Source organism: Panthera tigris, chromosome C1, assembly GCF_018350195.1.
Source record: "Panthera tigris isolate Pti1 chromosome C1, P.tigris_Pti1_mat1.1, whole genome shotgun sequence".
Classification (NCBI taxonomy): Eukaryota; Metazoa; Chordata; class Mammalia; order Carnivora; family Felidae; genus Panthera; species Panthera tigris.
The window spans coordinates 33,068,581-33,087,020 of record NC_056667.1 but is presented as its reverse complement, the minus strand read 5'-3'; the positions used below and the strand labels follow the sequence as shown (position 1 = coordinate 33,087,020).

The 18,440-nt window shown below is 44.7% G+C and overlaps 1 protein-coding gene across 2 annotated transcripts; it reads right to left on the bottom strand.

Moving 5' to 3' along the window:
* Positions 1-405: 405 nt before the first annotated feature.
* On the bottom strand, positions 406-17,279 carry PPIH (peptidylprolyl isomerase H). Of its 2 annotated transcripts, XR_006221328.1 has the most exons (11): positions 17,167-17,279; positions 16,760-16,824; positions 16,415-16,438; positions 16,100-16,144; positions 15,788-15,830; positions 11,943-12,035; positions 8,260-8,347; positions 7,743-7,783; positions 6,826-6,914; positions 633-783; positions 406-540 (listed from the first exon to the last, which is right to left on the bottom strand). XR_006221328.1 is itself a non-coding variant. In XM_007077359.2 (10 exons), the coding sequence occupies exons 1-9, from the start codon at positions 17,230-17,232 to the stop codon at positions 6,846-6,848; spliced, it is 534 nt and encodes a 177-aa protein (XP_007077421.1). In that variant the 5' UTR covers positions 17,233-17,279; the 3' UTR covers positions 602-783; positions 6,826-6,845. The 2 variants fall into 2 exon arrangements, 1 of the variants encoding a protein (XP_007077421.1); XM_007077359.2 differs by lacking the exon at positions 406-540 and having other exon boundaries at positions 602-783.
* Between the last annotated feature and the right edge of the window lie 1,161 nt (positions 17,280-18,440).

Sequence of the window (18,440 nt, the reverse complement as noted above, 5' to 3'; positions counted from 1 at the left end):
TCTTTCTATGTTGGGCTAGGTCCTTTCAAGATAAGCATTTTCCAAGGCATGTTATTGTTTACAAATTACCTTCCTATCCATTCTCGTATTTGACCCTCTCAACAGTGTTATGAAGTACATACGTATTATTATCCCCATTTTACAGAGGAGAAAACTGGGGCTATGAAAGGGGAAGAAAAGTTCTCAAGACCTCTGTTGTTTATAAAATGACCCCAGATTGAAACAAAGATTTTTGAGTAAATTATTCCCAATTCCTCATGATCAAGACACATTCTACCAAATGGTCTCCCATCCAAAACTATCCCAAGTTAGTGACCCTTTTCCCACAGGTTCTAGAACCAACCAAACCGAACCTACTGGGAATATCCTTGGAATAACTAGTGCTTCTAGCCCCGAGGCTTTACCGTCTTTGCCCAGCAGCTGGAGCCTGAGGGGGGACTGCTACAACTGCTTGCAGATCTGAGGCGTCACCTAGTCACAGCCACAGTTGGGGTCTGGTCCCCGCTAGCCTCTGTCAAGGGCCAGTCTTCCCAGCTGAAGCTAAAGCGTGAGGAGACAGTCTGTTATTACAACCATTTAAAAACAACACGTGTACAAAAACAAAAAAAAACCAAACAAACCACTTTATTTACAGTTGAAAACTTAAGCAGAAAATCTTGGGTTCTGAATCTGTGACACTTCCAAGGTCTCTTGATCAAAAAGGGCAGCAGCAAGCAGGTAAGCAAACACAGGGGCCAATCCAGATTATCTTACTCAAGAGCGTCACCCAGAGCAAGGGAAGGCCTACAATGGCAGAGACATGGAAGTCTGTTAGGGATGGAAGAGATAAGCAGCTCAGAGGCACTGGAAGGGGACTTTCATGAGAGACAACACCCCCGGCTCTTCTCTACACTCCTAATCTTCTTTTCCCAAAAGAGCAGAACTGGTCTCTTGCCCTAGGTCAGACCTTTGGTTTCCCAGGGTAAAGTTGAGAGGTATATTACAGAAGAACCAAGAAGAAAGAAACTAACATTTATGGCCACACATATCATCGCATTTATTTACCCTTCAGAACCTCTGTGCAGTATATATTGCCTGTAGTTAAGTAAAGGAGAAAACTAGAGTCCCAAGGGGTTTAATGGTTTGACAATGATGGGGCTTCCTGGTCTACTTGGCTCCAAAGTCTGTGTACTTTTTGCCAGACCTTGACGGCTCTCCGTGGAACTCTAGAACAAAGAGAAATCCTTCCTCCTTGCAGGTTTTGGTCCCAGGGTTATAGAGAAAGTAAAGTCACACCCTCTGTTTATGGCCTTGGAGTTAGCTTTACTAAAAGAACAGAATGAGTACACTCAGAAACTATGGTCTCCCTCTCCCTAAACATAGCCACACCCCTTTTCCTCCAGGGGACAGTGAGTCCTGGTGTCATACTGCAGGCTCAGACAGAAGTGTAACCCTGGGCCCCCAAGCAGAATGTACAAAACTGCATAAATGTGCTTTGTAAGTTCCATGGTGCTCCAGGATCTAAGCTGTATTGTAGACCAGGCACTGTGTTTGTTAGTCAGCATGGTCTCTGCCTCAAGGAGTTCTGTCTAGAGAAAACCAAGTGAACACATTTGTGATATGCTGCATTAAATGCTGTGTAGAGAGATGAATCAAGTGCTGTGGGAGCACCGAGGAAGGCGCCGTTGCCTGGGCCTAGACCTGGGAGGAGATGGAGTAACCAGGGAGTGACTGACACACTGATATCAGCCACATGTTCCTCGGAGCAGCTGAGAGGAAGGAGGATTTGTTAAAACTATGCATATACAGTATATATTTCCTCTTATAAGATACATGCTCAATATAGAAATTTCAAACATATACACAACAGTAGGAGCAACGGGAAGAAAGGACTCTGCTATCTCTACATTGCAGAAGTAACCATTACTAACAGTTGGCTATATGTCACAACAGTAATTTCTGAAAGAGTTACTCAAATGTACTAAATCTTGACTTTGTCACTTAATGTACCCTAGAAATCTGCCAACACATACACATCTACCTTTAAGGCTATGTAGTATTTTGCTGATGTGGTGTACCTCAATGTGTGAGACCTGATTACGAGGCTGGGAGCTCTGCCTTTGTACTGGATCGAACTGGAATAGAGCCATTTTCCCCTCCCCTCCCTTTTTTAGCTGGCAGGGCATCTGTCTTTCAGGGCAGGGAACAAACAGTGTCACAAACCCAGCAGGCATGCAAATATTTGCTGCCAAATCTCTGGAGCTCCCTAGACCCGTATTTTCATGTGGAACCTGTTCTCTGGCCTGGACTGCTGCAGTGGACACCTCCCTGGCCTCAGCTTATCCTCCACATGGCTGCCAGAATCATCTTCAGAATAAGGAAGTTCAATCCCCAAGTTTTCCTGCTCAAAATCCTCCAGTGGCTCCTCTTGGCCTGGTTCTTTTTGGAGGGCCAGGCTCCCTTCTGAGAATCTGGGGAGTACAAAAGACTCTCACCCCCGGGGGAAAAAGGTGCATACTGTCTAAAGCCTACCTCAGGATAACATATGAATGTCTCAGACTGCACTGGTTCTCACGAGTGGCCCTGGCCTCCACCCGCCTTACCTCTTACCCTTTGCTTTTCTTTCATACCTTCCTGCTTTGGCCATATGGAATTATTAGCAGTGTCCCTTACACTTTGCCCGTGCTGTTCCCTCTGCCTGGAATGCCTTCCCATTTTAGCCACCCGAGACATTCTCTTCTTTCCTGTACTCAGCCAAAGCATCGTCTCTTTTGTAGTCTTCCCAAACCACTCCAGGCAGACACAGACATTCTGGCTTCCCTGACTTTTTCCAGCCCGGTGCTTTACTCTACTGTAATTGTCAGTTTCCTCAAGAGACTGTGAGTTCCCTGAAGACAGGAACTGGGCTTTTCATATTTGCAGCCTCATATGCAGCATGAGACCCATCTCAATTAAGTAGTGCTTAGTTGTGGAAGGAATGAAGGACCAGTCTGTGTGCCACCAACATGTCTTTCATAACCTTCCTCTACAGTAACACATCACATCGACAGGTAATCCCAGGAGCTGGGGGACAGTGTGTCCTAAAGCTCAGTAATTCCAACAGCACCATCACCAGTGTCCTCATAACCATCATCCACAAGTACAATTAATTTTTAACATAATCACAACTTTAATAATGCCTTATTGTAAGTTATAATAACTGTAAAATTATGTGTTGCGCTAATTATGTATTCTTTCTAAGATGCAAATGCTAAAAGATATTCATCACAGGACTACCTAAAGCAGTGTTACCCACATTTCTCTGATAAGAAGCATCTGAGGTGCTTGTTACAAACACAGCATCAGGGATCCTAACTCAAACTCACTCACTCAAACTCTCCAGGGGAGGGATCTGGGAATTAGTAGGTTTAACAAATGCCCCCGAGTGATTGGATTCTTAGGGAAATTTGGGAAACGACAGAAGAAAGCTATCTACACCTTGCTACAGGCCCCAGATTTGTGGATAACTGGAAGGGTAACAATTCAGACTAGCTGGGCTGCCAGAGCCCACAGCCACTCTCTATTCCAAGAGACGCTCTGGCTTTCAAAACAGAGGTTCCACCAGCCCTCAAGCGGTTGTAAGTAGCAAAGAACCCAGTTCAGACTAGAGCAGAGGAACCCTGAGGGCCAAGGTTCACTTATGTATACCTAACCAAATTCCTCACAAAAAGCTTTCACAGGACCCATGGAGATTAAAAAAACCATGGTTTCTACATCTAGAGTTGTACAGAAACTTCATCCTCACCAAAACCAAAGTCAGGACCCTAAGGCAAAACACAGAAGTTCTAGAAGGAAGTGCTTCCTAGGGAAGTACTGCTGATTAAATCACTGTACCTGTCTTCTATCTCCGTCCCATCTTCTTTTATTTCCAGTGCATAGGCACAAGGCCCCACATGCATGATTAGGTGATACTTTGATTTGAAGGCAGTAGATTCCTGCTGGACCAGGGCCACCAAGAGAGGATCTCCTGGGTCTTTTCTGACTGGAATATGGTGGCTTCTCAATGAGAAAGCAGGCTCTGTTATTCCACTATCGCCTTGCCACTCAAAGTCAGCATCAGCATCTCCCAAGTGCTAGTTAGAAATGCAAAATCTCTGGCCCCATCTAGACCCACTGAACCAGAACCAGCATTTTAACAAGATCTCCTGGTGATTTGTAAGTGCAGTAAAGTTTGAGAAGTACTGTTCAGCAGGGCTTGAAAACAGTCTCTGTATTGGCTGTCAACCATTATCCTGCCCAAACAACCTGGGAGAGCTGAAACACTCCCATGGGAATTAGAGATGCTTATAATTTTAACAGCTAGGAAGGTAAATAATGGGATGATACTCCCATACACCCTGGGGAATTAATCTCTACTTTTCCTTACTTTCTCCCACATCACATTACTTAGAAACCCAAAGCACCTAGATTCCCTAACACCTTAAAACTCATGATAAGGATTTTTGGTAAAGTTAAATGAGATCATTCAAGTTCTCAGTTCAATATCTGAGCACAAGAAGAATAAATAAATGATAGAAGATGTAATAAATGATAACTGCTATTATTTTATTGCCCCTAAGTATTAGCTATGAAAGATTCAATTCTGAGCAAGTCAGGGGTAGGAGACTGAATTGGAGGTATTATATTTAAATTTAATTAAAATTAAATAAAATAAAAAATTCAGCCCTTCAGTCACATCAGCCACATTTCAAGTGCTCAACTGTCACATGTGGCTGGAAGCTGCATGATGGACAGCACAAACACAGAACATTTCCACCACCACAGAGAGGACTTTCTATTGGACAGTTCTGGTCTAGAAGCCTCTGGAACATCAAATGGCCCCTGTGGGATTTGTTCTGCTTGGGTTGCAGGCTGGGAAGAGAGGCTTCCATGGGGGCAAAGGTTTACATGCCCTTTGTTATTAAGGGATGAGGAGGGGAGGGTTGTGAGCACCACCCTCAGAAATCAAACCCCCAACAAGGACTGCCACTAACTTTCTGTAAGGGACTCAGAAAAACACAGAAAAAAGGCCCCAAACAAAAAATTTCTAAACTTTATTCTTTTTTTTTTTTTTTAATGTTTTATTTATTTTTGAGACAGACAGGGATGAGCATGAGCAGGGGAGGGGCAGAGAGAGAGAGAGAGGGAGGGAGACACAGAATCTGAAGCAGGCTCCAGGCTCTGAGCTGTCAGCACAGAGCCCAATGAGAGGCTCGAACTCACAGACTGTGAGATCATGACCTGAGCTGAAGTCAGACACTTAACCGACTGAGCCACCCAGGCACCCCTAAACTTTATTCTTTTCATCTCTGTCCTCCAGTAGTGATCAGTGGTCAATCCTTAAAAGGAAAAGGACCTGGTAGCTTAACTTAGGTTCAGCAAAGAAATAAGTGGGATTAGGAGGGAAATGCCAGCCACTACTGAAGGGGGACACCAGGTTGAGAGCTAGGGACCTCTAGTACTGATAGGAGAGACAGCTCAGGGTGTTGCCTGTGCCTGAGAAGGGACCATCTGGCTGGACAAGAGAGAGGACCACGTGCAGCTTCTAGCACACACTGGTGCACGCCTGCCAGCATTTGCTAACACCAGTTCCCTGCCTAAAATGCCTGACATTCTCCCTCTCTATTAACTCATGTAGTAAATTTTTAATAAATGCCTGCAAGTGCCAGATGCTATGAACACAAATTAAGTCACATAAAGAGGTATGTACAGTCATTAAAATGATCTGACATTTGACTACATCTCCATTCAGGAAAAAAAAAGGCAGAGAAAAGAAAAATAAATTCTAGATAATTTAACTATATAAATAAAATCATAGAAATATTAGAAAAAATACAAAAGACATTATGATTTGAGATACTAAGGACCTTCTTAAATAAGACACAACCACAAAAGCCATAAGAGAAAAGACTGATAATTTTGACCCCATCAAAATTTAGAACTTCTGTTTAACAAAGATGATCACCAAAGTTAAAATAAGCAACACAATGTTAGTTTTTTGCTTAAAATACATTCTGGACAGAAGAGTCACGACATATAAAATAAAGAACAAAGACTCAGAATTTGTAACTATTCAAATCCTAAGAAAAGGGTAAAAAAAGCTATATGCTACAAACATAGTATATTGTCAGGTTTTCTTTTTTTAAGTTTATTTAGAGAGAGCGAGCGAGCAGGAGAGGAGCAGAGAAAGAGAATCCCAAGCAGGTTCCACACTCACGAAGTGTGAGATCATGACCTGAACCAAAATCAAGAGTTGGACGCTTAACCGGCTAAGCCACCCAGGTGCCCATTTTTAATTTTATTTTTATTATTATTATTTTTTAATGTTTTATTTATTCTTGAGAGAAAGAGAGACAGAGCATGAATGAGGGAAGGGCACAGCGAGAGAGGGAGACACAGAATCCGAAGCAGACTCCAAGCTCTGAGCTCTCAGCACAGCCTGACATGGGGCTTGAACTCACAAGCTTTGTGATCATGACCCGAGCCGAAGTCGGACGCCTAACTGACTGAGCCACCCAGGTGCCCCTAACTTTTTTAATGTTTATTTATTTACTGTTTTTCAGGTTGATACTTTGTAAACCGCAAAGTGGTAGGAGGAAAATGCCCTAATAACCCTTTCTCTTTAGATCCTTACAATGAGCCTAAGAGATAGATATTATCTCCATTTGACAGATGAGGAAACAGGCTCAGAGAAGGGAAGGGATTTCCCTAAGGTCACAGAGAGAGGAAATGGGCTCAATCCCCAAGTTTTCAAGTCTAAAGTTCTTTCCCCTAGACGGTGCTGACTTCACTAGGGACTCCTAACCAGGAGGAGAAAGACACACATACCTGATCAGTCTCGCTCTGGACTACATCTCCCCACACTGTGAGATCACCACAGGTAGCTTGGGCTTATTGTTGGGGCCTGTGGGAACATTCTAGGAGAGAAAGCATGGTGGAGATTCATCGACTTACACATGCACTTACACATAAACATTTACTGACGCCTGCCAGCCCCTGTACTAAGGACCGAGGACTCAGAGACTGAAATGGTAACCGTCCATGCATGTCCTAGCAGAAGGGTATAGATAATCCAGATCAAAAAGAAAATGTACAACATTTTAAAAAAATAGCAAACCTATGACATATAACAGTGTAATAAGTTATAAGAGGGAGTTTATACAACAGGGCAGAGGAAGCAACTAAAGTGCTGCTTAAACAGGTCAGGGAAGGATTCACACAAGAGAGGACATTCGAGCTGGGCCTAGAAGGACGAATGGGATCCCACCAGGAGGAAAAGAAAGAAAAAGAGCATTCCAGTGGCAGAAAGAGCACGAGCAAACGTTCAGGGGCAGAAAGCAACAAGAGGCAGGAATGTGTATTGCATATTTAGAGAAGAGCTAGTGGCCTAACGTGACTAGAACATGGAGGCAGCAGTGGCAGAAGAAGCTGTGGAGAGATAGCGGGGACCAGGTCATGAAGGATCTTGAATTCAATGCTGAGTAGGACTTTATCAAGTAGGTGAAGGGGCCACCAGAGGCCGAACCTCAGTGTCCACTAGAGGCAAACTTACAGGCCAAGATAACAGAGGTGGGGGTCCTTTACTCCTGTACTCCCTCCCCCTTCCTGAGGAAGCCCATGCAACTGGAGGCAGTAAACACTGGACCTAACACACTGGAGCCATCTCCTGGCTCTCCAGCCCCTCCACACTAGTCAGGTGCTACCGGACCAGAATGGGCAAGAGAGGAAATCAAAATAGGACTCACCTCAATCTTTCGCATCACTAGAAGTCCATCGATGATTTTTCCTGTGGGAAGAGTATGAGCTGGACTTTATTACTCTCATTTGCAGAGTATTTTCCAGCTTGCAATGTCCACTCTTATCTATCATCTCATTTGATCTTCATACGACCATCTGAAAATTGGGACTTGATGGAAGTGAAATGATTTGCCCGAGGTGACACTTCATAAGGAGCAGAGTACTAGGTCTGAGCGATTGCAAAGCCCCACTGTACCACGCTGCCTCTGTAGGACATTTCTCAAGTGATACCATCCGGGTCCACCCCAGACATACGTATCACCCAAGTGGTTGCATTCGACATCACACAGCCCTCTGCTCTTCCCTCTAGCTCTCTCCACCTCCCATCACTTCCGCCTTCCCTGCTACTGCCAGAGCAGTTACACCAGGTGGGCACTCTCGGTACTGGAGTCTGGGGGCTGGCTCCTTTGGACGTCCCACTCTGGGTGAATGGGGCCTGGACTCCAGGACAGGAATAGGACTCACCAAATACTACGTGCTTCCCATCCAGCCAATCACATTTAGAGCAGGTGATGAAGAACTGGCAGCCATTTGTACTGGGACCACTGTTTGCCTGACAGAAACCAAATATACCTTCAGTGAGTTTTCCTGGCCATGCTAGCCGAAGGGTGAGATTCCCCCAAAGAGCCTTTAGCCCTGATTCCTTTCTTTCAGCAAACCTTACTGAATATCTACTATAAGCCAGTTCCTGAGCTAGGATCCAAGGATACCGAGATAAATAGGATACACAATATCTGCCGTCAAGGAGCCAGATTCTTGAATAAATGTACAATTCCCCTGCAGTGTGAATTTTTATTAAAGGAACAATTGTTCATGGGGCCCAATTTGCTGTATTTAATCCAATACTGGTTAGAACTGGATTACAGTTATAAATTAGATACCAGTGAGAAAAAGCCTGTTGCCTATGCCATAAACTGAATAGCTTTGTACTGCATCATAACAATGGTAATAAAGAAGTTTAAGAAAGTGCGAGAAGTTGCTACACTAGTGCTGTGCTAGGAAAAAAAGACTACATGTAATCAATGATGTTTGCTTTTTACAGCTACACCCAATCTTTTATTATTGAATTTTACAGGAAGAAGCATTTTTTTTTAATTGAGAATCTGAGAGTCTCCTCCCCTGAAATTCTTTCTATATCTTTACATTTCATAATGCACTGTAAAAGAACAGGCAAGTATTACAATGCAAAGTAATGCTTTGTAAAGCGAAATTTAATTTTCATAGGAAGTGTACTTTCATACTTTACATGTTGATACTACTAAACTGCCTTTAATATGCTAAATTCAGATTTCTGTACATTAACAAATCCAAGTTACCTTTTAAAAGCACTGCCCTACTACCTCTGTGCACCTTTTATTGCATACTTCCCTTATTTTGGAAAAAAGGAGTGGAAAATGGGAAACTGAAAGTACTATTAACAGCATAGGTCTCCTAAAATTAATATGACTACAGCAGCACTGGAAATGATTACATAGGTCACTAGCAGTAATTGGATGCTTAATGGATTTATTTTTTTTTTTTTTAATTTTTTTTTTCAACGTTTTTTATTTATTTTTGGGACAGAGAGAGACAGAGCATGAACGGGGGAGGGGCAGAGAGAGAGGGAGACACAGAATCGGAAACAGGCTCCAGGCTCCGAGCCGTCAGCCCAGAGCCTGACGCGGGGCTCGAACTCACAGACCGCGAGATCGTGACCTGGCTGAAGTCGGACGCTTAACCGACTGCGCCACCCAGGCGCCCCGTATGCTTAATGGATTTAAATTGGTTGATTCTGTGTTCAACCGTGCAAGAATAAAAATGTGTATGAAATACATTAAAGACACTGTCCAGGGGTACATTCTCATGGGGGACTTTATATTATACTTAGAAATTCCCCATGTGAGCGCTACCTGAGCGGCTCAGTCGGCTGAGGGTGCCTGAGTCAGCAGCAGCAGGAGGGTGCTGTGGAACAAGGGCTAGACTTCCCAGACTCCCAGTTCTTTCCTTTCAATCAAGCTTTCCACCAATCAATCTACCTAAGTAGCTGCTTGCTGTATAAATATTTATTAGCAAACAGGCAGGAAAACAGTCCCATATGTTTTTATAGCTCAGGGGACACGCTCTGCCCTTAGCCACTCGTTTATTCATTCTTTTAGGCAGCATGGCTTACTACTTTTGAGAAGAAGCTCTGGAGCCAGGTGATGACGTAGCTGGAATCCCAGTTCCACCACTGAACGTGTGACCTCAGATTAGTCACATAACCTCCCTGTGCTCCGGTATCCTCATTTGTACCCATTTCAAAGGGATGTTGAGAGGATTAAAACAAATTAATGCAAATAAGGTGCTTGTTGAGTAACTGTCCAATAAATGGTAGCCATCATTCTGATTATCTTTCAGTCATTCATGTTTATTGGTATCTACTCAGCACCTTTCAGTATCAGGTAGCAAGTAAGGCTTGGAGATCAATGAGGCCCTGTCCCTGCCCTTGAGGAACTCATGATTTAGAGGATGGAAACAAAAACAAGGACATTACACGGTATGTGAAAGGACAGCACAACTTCACAAGTGTCAGCCTGAAGGGAGTAAAGACCAATGTTTCCTTCCAGTTTTCTGAGTCCTCCATAGATGCTAACAGGTGGCATGCACCTAGAGGGTTCTAGTCCTCCTGGCAAAGATCCAAGCCCACCTAAACTACTCCTGCAGCATTAACCTGCACTTGCCTGGCCTGGCTGTCTGAAAAAAGGGACTTGCACACTGTTTGCTAGGCTTAGTGTTGCCCAGTTCTCATGGCAGCCTCCTTCCTGGCTTCTCTGCCCCCAGCTCTCCATTCCCATCTGCCACTCACACTGCAGCCAGGGTCTTCATTCTAAATCACAAAGTTGATCAACCCTGGTCAAAAAAACGTACACCTCTCCATAACCAGTGAACTCAAGTCCACACACTTCGTCCTTATTCTGGCATTTAAAGCCCTTTAGGAGCTAGACCCACCAGTCTCTTCAGTGGTCTCTACTGGCCCTTCCCCCTCCCCATGCACATCCTATGTTCTCATCACCTTCCTCACCTTTGGTCCCTTGACTATGCCACCCTGCCATTTCATGGTCACACAGCTTTGCCTAGGCTATTTGCTCAACTTGAAATGCCATCTGGAATAGAGCTCCTTCCAGAACTCAAAAGCTCTCCCATCTATGAAGCTGTGCCTGACCCCTCAAAGTAATTACTCTCATTCCGTGGGGCCCTCTCGGTACTTTTACATACCCTAAGGTGCCCTCATCTTAATACACAGTGGCATGAATTACACTATACTGGACTTGTCATTTTGCATGTGTGATTCCCCCATTAGATGTTAAGTGTCACAAGGGCAGGGATCAGGTCTGTATCCTTGTACCCTACCCTGACGTGATACAAAGTGGGTGCCGGTAAACCTTCACTTGATAAAGGCCCGTGTAGATAAGTGGAAGGGGAGGCAAGAAGGACAGAAAGTGTGCCTGTAAATATTGGGTCTATTTTGAGAGAGAGTGCCAGGGAAATGGGTGATGAGGGGAGGCAGGGAGGAGATTGGAGAGTGAGAGGGAGGGAAGGTGAGACGGGTAAGAAAAAATGAGGGCAGAGTGAATACGGAGAAGAAGGGGGAGCGATCAGGAGTGGGTAGATGAGGGGGTTAAGTGGGGCAGATAGGGAGCTGAGAAAGGCAAGTGAGATGTGGGAGAGGGGGGTCTAAGCAGGAAGGGGTGCCAGGCCGAGGGAGCGAGAGTGGTCAGCGAGCCCAGAGGAGGACCAGCCAGGAGGCAGCATGAGTGGGAAGTCATCTCGGGACGCCAGGGTGGAGCGCCAAGTGCATGGGCGCCAGGTCCCGACAGCACAGCTGGCTGCACTCCGAGCGGCAGGGCTGAAGGCTGAGCCGCACACCCTCGCTTGAACGAGGTAAGAAAACACACATCAGAGTTTCAGTTTTGCCCGCCCCCCCCCAAAACTTCCAATGCTGAGGGCCCAGCCCAACCAAGTCAAAGCCGACTGAGGAAGGAGGTAGGTGTGGCAGAGCTGAGTCCTGGGACAAGCGAGACAAGTAAAGAACGAGCTTCCATCCCAAGAGATGGCACCGTGCCTCAAGGGGCGCCCACAGACCCGCTGGCTACAAATCTAACCCAAAACCTTGACTGGCTCTCACTTACCATGGAAAGCAGGCCTGGAGCGGAGTGCCTAAGTTTAAAATTTTCATCTGCAAATGGCCCCCGGTAAATACTGGCGACTCCAGTACCATCTCCCTGAGCAGAGAGAAAGGACGTGTTAGCAAGTGTTGAGTGTTGGGCTCCCCCTCCTTGGGCCCCCTGGAGGAATGCTGCTGTACCGTAGCCAACTTTTTGAAGGTGCACTCTTACTCCTGAAGGTCACTTTGGGAGCCATACCTCTCTGACCCTGTCTTATAATCAAAGCCGGCCCTGTCCCAGGCACCTGCAGCTCACAGACTGGCCGGGGCATCTCACAGATTGGGTAAAACAGGTCACAGCTGGGCCTCTAGAAAGCTCAGTTAAGACAAGGCAGAGTAGGGAACAATAGTATAGTGATCCCATACATAATCCTTGCCACTCCCAAAGACTCTCATGCCTGTTATCAAATAAAATTACCCACTTAAGTGCCACTATCCCTGCTCCCCAAAACTGCAGGTTGATGGGCTCCTGGAAGCCTAGTCTGTATGGACACCACCCTCTTGACCAAAGTTGATTGATCCAGGAGAGCACGCCTAACTAATGCAGGGCCAACTAAAGTTCCTTCTCTGGGAATCATGAAGGACTGATGCTCTCTTTGATGTTGAATGTGTATCATGTAAACCTGGAAGCCAGCAGTGACCATGCTCTGCAAGGTGGACTGGAGAAGAGAAAGAAAAGGCAATACACAGGTGTAGAGAGCACGAGAGAAACAGAGATAAAGGACTGCCTTGGTCCTATGTGGCTTTCCAGTTCTTAGTTCTGTTTCTTCTTAAACTAGCTTAAACCAGCTTTATTTTCATTATCTCTTTGCTCTTCCAGTAACCGTGTGGAATAAGCGCTATCATCTTCCTCATTTTTCAAGTGAGCCAACTTATGTCAGGGTAATAAAGCAACTTGACCACAGCCATATTTGCAGTACCTTAAACAGAATCCCTGGGGTCTAAAGCTAATAATGAGAAGGTGCCTGCCAAAACCCAATCTCTTCCAGCCAAAGAATATTGGGTGAATGGTAGAGAGGGAAAGCACCGGCCTAGGGCAGAATCAAAGGGCCCTTATTGGGAAAAAGATTATCAAAGGGTATTAACATAAGCCAAGGAAGGAAGAATCAAAATCAAAATCAAACCTTTATTTGACTAAAAATTATCAATAAAACTAAGCTCTGTATGGTGGAAAGGCCTGGATGTGAGTTCCAGGTCCATCATTTATAAGCTGGGAGAGTCACTTCCCATTGCTGAGCTTCAGTTTCCTCAACTATCAAGTAAAGATGAAATCACCTGCTCTTTACAGCGTTGCCACGGAGATCGAATTAAACAGTGTCTGAGAAAAGACCTTGCAACTGATACACAATTATTTAAATGTGAGCTATTATATCTTTAACTCCACATAAATACCTACATATATACAGAAGGAAGAGAAAAACAAGTTCATTTCCAATTTCCCAACAAACCTGGGGGACAGATCAGTTACCACATCGTTCTCTATAATTACACTATCGGTTGCTCTCCAGGAGCCAGAGTAGGGAAAATGACAAAATTAATTTTCAGAGAAAATAATAGAAAGCAACTTAAATCTTTTTACCACAGTGGACTGATCAAATAACTTATCTATTCATAATGGAGTATTAGGTAGCTATTATAAAGAATGACTTGGGGCGCCTGGGTGGCGCAGTCGGTTAAGTGTCCGACTTCAGCCAGGTCACGATCTCGCGGTCCGTGGGTTCGAGCCCCGCGTCAGGCTCTGGGCTGATGGCTCGGAGCCTGGAGCCTGTTTCCGATTCTGTGTCTCCCTCTCTCTCTGCCCCTCCCCCATTCATGCTCTGTCTCTCTCTGTCCCAAAAATAAATAAATAAAAAATATTAAAAAAAAAAAAAAAAAGAATGACTTAATGACAAGGGAAAATGTAGACAATTATTAAGTATAAAAAATTAAAATATATACGTGATCTTAAGTCTGTTAAGAATTATATTTGACACACATACACGTGCAATGATGAGACTGGCAAATGTAAATTAAAATGCCAAGAATATGTTCCTTGAGAAGTGAGATTCCTTGAGAGATAATTTTGCAATTTTGCAATCAGAAAAAAATTATTAAAACAAAGAAACACATATTCTTGGTCCCACTTTAGAAGGTCTCAATACCTACTTATTCTGCTTCTTGCTCATTCTATTTTTTCTTTCCTAAGAGTGGCTCTGAACAATTGTTTCTTGCTGACACAGCCTCTGGCTGACCAACTGTACTGTATGATTCTAGAGCTATCAGCAAACGACTAGATGTGCCTGGCAATGATGCAAGAAGTTGGTCCTGGCCCTCTTAAGACAACATGGCAACACAGGAGCCTAGGGAAGAAAGAAAAGAAGGCAGAGAATAGATTCTTAGCCCTTCTTACCAGCTAACAAAAAAGTATACGGTCACTCAAGCCCTACTACCATCAGTTATGGCCAGGGATTGCAAACTTAAATGCCTACAGAGGCAAGTGACATAAATAAGGAAAGCAGGCGGTAGTGGCTGTGGTGAAATGGCAAGGACACATGCTATTTAAAGGGAGCAGTTACGTGATTCCAAACAATTGTTGCTATGTGAGAAACACAGGCCTAATGCACCTCTATTTTCCCTTCTTTAGAGAGAAAACTCTGGAATTTTCTGGTGAAATTTCCCAGTTTTACAACATCACACACATGAAACAAAGCATATCTGAAAGCCTGATTTGGCCTAAAATCTGCCCCTTTGTAACCTTCCCTAGATAGGAAAGAGACAGGTCTTCAAAAACTCCTAAGAATTAGGGACACCTGGGTGGCTCAGTCTGTTAAGCATCGACTTCAGCTCAGGTCATGATCTCACGGCATGAGTTCAAGCCCTGCATCAGGCTCTGTGCTAACAGCTCAGAGCCTGGAGCCTGCTTCAGATTCTGTGCCTCCCTCTCTCCCTGCCCCTCCCTGCTTGCACTCTGTCTCTCTTTCTCTCTCAAAAATAAATAAAACATTTTAAAAAGTTAAAAACAAAACAAAAAAACTCCTAAGAGTTAAATAAATATACCTATGAAGGAGAAAGAATGTCTTCCAGATCCAAGAAAATCCCAACATGACTAACCAAATGATATAAATAAGAAAGACCATGCACACAAGAGGTTGGCCAAGGACAAAAGTAGGTTTAAGAAGAAAAGACATGGTTTATTCAACACCTGCCAAGGTCAGAAGAAGGAAATGAGACTTGGTATGAGAGACACAGATAGTCTAGTCAAAAGAAAGACATGCTTCGCAGTGAAAAACTATTCCACCAGGCTCTCCTAGAAAACAGAGGAAATACCCCTCCAGAACAATCTACCTCTGATGCTCTAATTCTTTGTCCACTAATCAGTTTCTGATGAAAAACTCAGCTTTCCAGGCATTGTGATATGAGGAATGGAAGGAAAATGGGGCATAAGAATTTAGCTCACTGGAAAAGGACTTACTGCCATTTAGAAATTAATAAAAAAAAATTTCATCTGGTATCTATCGAAGTTTCATGTGACTAACTAGTTTGTGTCTCTCATGAATCATCTGTAGGTGTGCTGGAAAAGTTCAGTTTCTGGCCCTAAAAGGCTAAGATTTGGAAGTCAGTGACTCAATCAAAATGCTGATGTCTATCATCTAATGGTTAAAGAGTAGTAGCCAACAACCCTAAAGGACATTCCTATCACCCCCTCCTCCTTCAAACTTGGCTACTGTTTTCAAGCCTTAAGACTGGGCTCTGTAGTAAAAACAGCAGTAGCAGCAATAACAAAAAAACAATATTCCTATAGGTCTTTGATAGCAAAGGAATAGTACTTACATTAACAAAATCCCCACCCTGAATCATGAAATCCTTTATGACCCTGAAACAGAGAATTAAGGATCCTGAGAGAAGGCTCTGCGGTTTAGAAAAACATTGACTTAGTCATTATACTTTAGATTAACATTGATTTAAAAATAAAATGTTTATCACTTTGGCTTTTAATAAGCCTTCAAACAAGCTTTTGAGTTCACAAAACCATTCCTTCTCAAGATCTAGGAATTATCCTATGGTTTTATTTTCCTCTAAAGAGACTAATCCCCTAAGGAAGTAATTCTAAAAGCCTGTAGGGATGGCTTGCCAAGGACTTACCTGTGGAAGGTGCTCCCTTTGTATCCTATTGGAACCCCATCTTTTCTATAACCAAAAAGAAAGAGACTTGGAATGATGACAGGTAATCATAGGCCTTTCCAGTTTACCCCACACTGGAGCCCAGGGACTCTCCTAAAGGTCAGGAGAACAGAGATAAAGAAGGCAAATAAACTGAAGACAGACCCATGGCGGTATTACCTATTACTGTCACCAATAATCATTCAAGGCCTGCCGGTGGTTCCCCCCAAAACCCCACTGCAGCCCTAGGACACGCTTCAGGAGCAAGCAGAGAAACCAACCACGTCTGAGACTTACCTGAATTCTCCAGTGCAGAACTGTCTGAAAGAGAAAAGAGTGAATGATTCAGTCACCATGACATCACAGCTGAGAGCGCCCCTAATATGGGAGGTGGGGGTGGGGTAACATTCGCGCCAGCAAGCCCATCAACTGGCCAGCCGACGTCCAGACACTAAGCATAAAACTAACAGCATATATTGACACGGGAACAGTAAAAACGGTGACTATTCAGACAGAGCGATACAAAGGGGACTCAGATCTCAAGGGCAGTGAGTGGACGGATAGGGGCAGGCAGACGATTCCGCAGACCGGTCCAGCTTCTGCTTGGGTTAATCTGGCAGAGCTGGAGCATCATCTTCTTACCTAAAATTTTCGGCCGTTTTAGGCACAACGTCGGCAAAGAGCTCGATCTTCATGCGGCCAACTTCCTGCAAGCGGCAGGAGACGGTCAGAATGGCCGGCCCAAGACCACCGAGGACTCAACCAGCAGGGAATAGGAGGGTCCAACCCCTCTCTCCCGCTTGCCGCTTGGTCTCTCCCACCTCCGCCTGCATAGTCTATCCTCGCGTGGCGCCCATTCCCTCCCCCATAGGGGCGCTCAAATGTGAAAGACTCCTCCTCTCCCTCCCTCGCCCCCGCCCCGCAGGTCGGTAGGTTCTGGTCCAAGTAATGCTATCTGGCTTCTCGAGTCCGCTTTCCCTGGGTGGGTGAGATCTTCCTGGCTGGCCCCGTGCAGGGTCCCTTGGGCGCGGCGGCTGCCTGGACCTCACCTGGCCGCCAATGCTGACATCAAAGAACACCACAGGATTGACAGGGCTTGAATTTGCCACCGCCATGGCTGCGACCCGGAAGCAGAAGTCGGGGGCGCCGGGTTCCGGTGAACCTGTTCCCCGCTCCGCCAGTTTACTCTGCGGCGCAGGCGCGGAACCAACCAACCTAGGCCGGGTCCCGCCCCCGGAAGCCCCGCCCTGCGACACGCCTGCGGAGCGCTCTCTGCGTCTCTCGATGAAACTGGGCGTTGCGGTGGTGGCTTCGGCCAGGAGTGGCTTCGGCCAGGACTTCTAAACCGCTATGCGTGATGTTTCTTACCCCCGCCTATAAGTCAATGCGCCCTACGAAGACAGAAATCTGTTTGTCCTCAGCGCTTAGAACAGCCTGACATAGGTACCCCTTCTTTTAAGTCCGGACACCAGTTGGGGCACAAGTTTCCGCTTTTGTCACCTACAATTCATTCCTGCAGAGCAGCTAGAGCTTTTATTTATTTATTTATTTATTTTCAGCTGGAGCTTTTAAAATTAATCTGCTTATAAATCATTCCTGGCTTCCCATGTTTAGAATAAAATCCAATTCCTTACATACAAGGGCCTAGATTACATTATCTGGCCCCGCATACCTGGAGCCAGATAGGTATGATACTCAGGCCTTTCTGTCCCTCGAGGTCACGGAGATCGATACTGTAGAGACCTGGTAATGTTAACTGTCTTTAATACCCTTCTAGGTCTTAATGGAGGTAGGAAGTGCTCCTTATACTTCAGGTCTCAGCTCAAATGTCACTCAGAAGGGAACACTGGCACTCAGTCTAAAGTAGCCCACTCTTTCAGATGCATCACTGGTTTATTTCCTCATGCCAAATTTGTCTGTCTTTGACAGACTATAGGTGAGCTATAGTGCCTACTATTGACTAGCCCATAGCAGGAATTCAGTAAATAGATTTGATGAATTGAGTGAAAGAAGGTGACCTTGGGCAAGGTTTGGAGCCAGAGCATGTATCTGATATAGCTATTATGTCTTATATCCTTTGATCATCCTTTCTAGGTCAGTGGTCTGAGGAAGCAAGGGTTACATGTAAAAATTCAATGTCTCAACTTATATCTTTTCTTAATTTTTGGTTACTTTTCCTTTCCCTTTGGTCTCCTTCTCTATCTCCAATTGAAGAGGAGGAGAATAAGGAGGGAAAGGGGCAGGAAGGGAAGAAGGAACAGGAATCACCCTTCAGTATACTTTATGCTATTTTAAAATAATTTTTTTAATTGGTAATATCCAA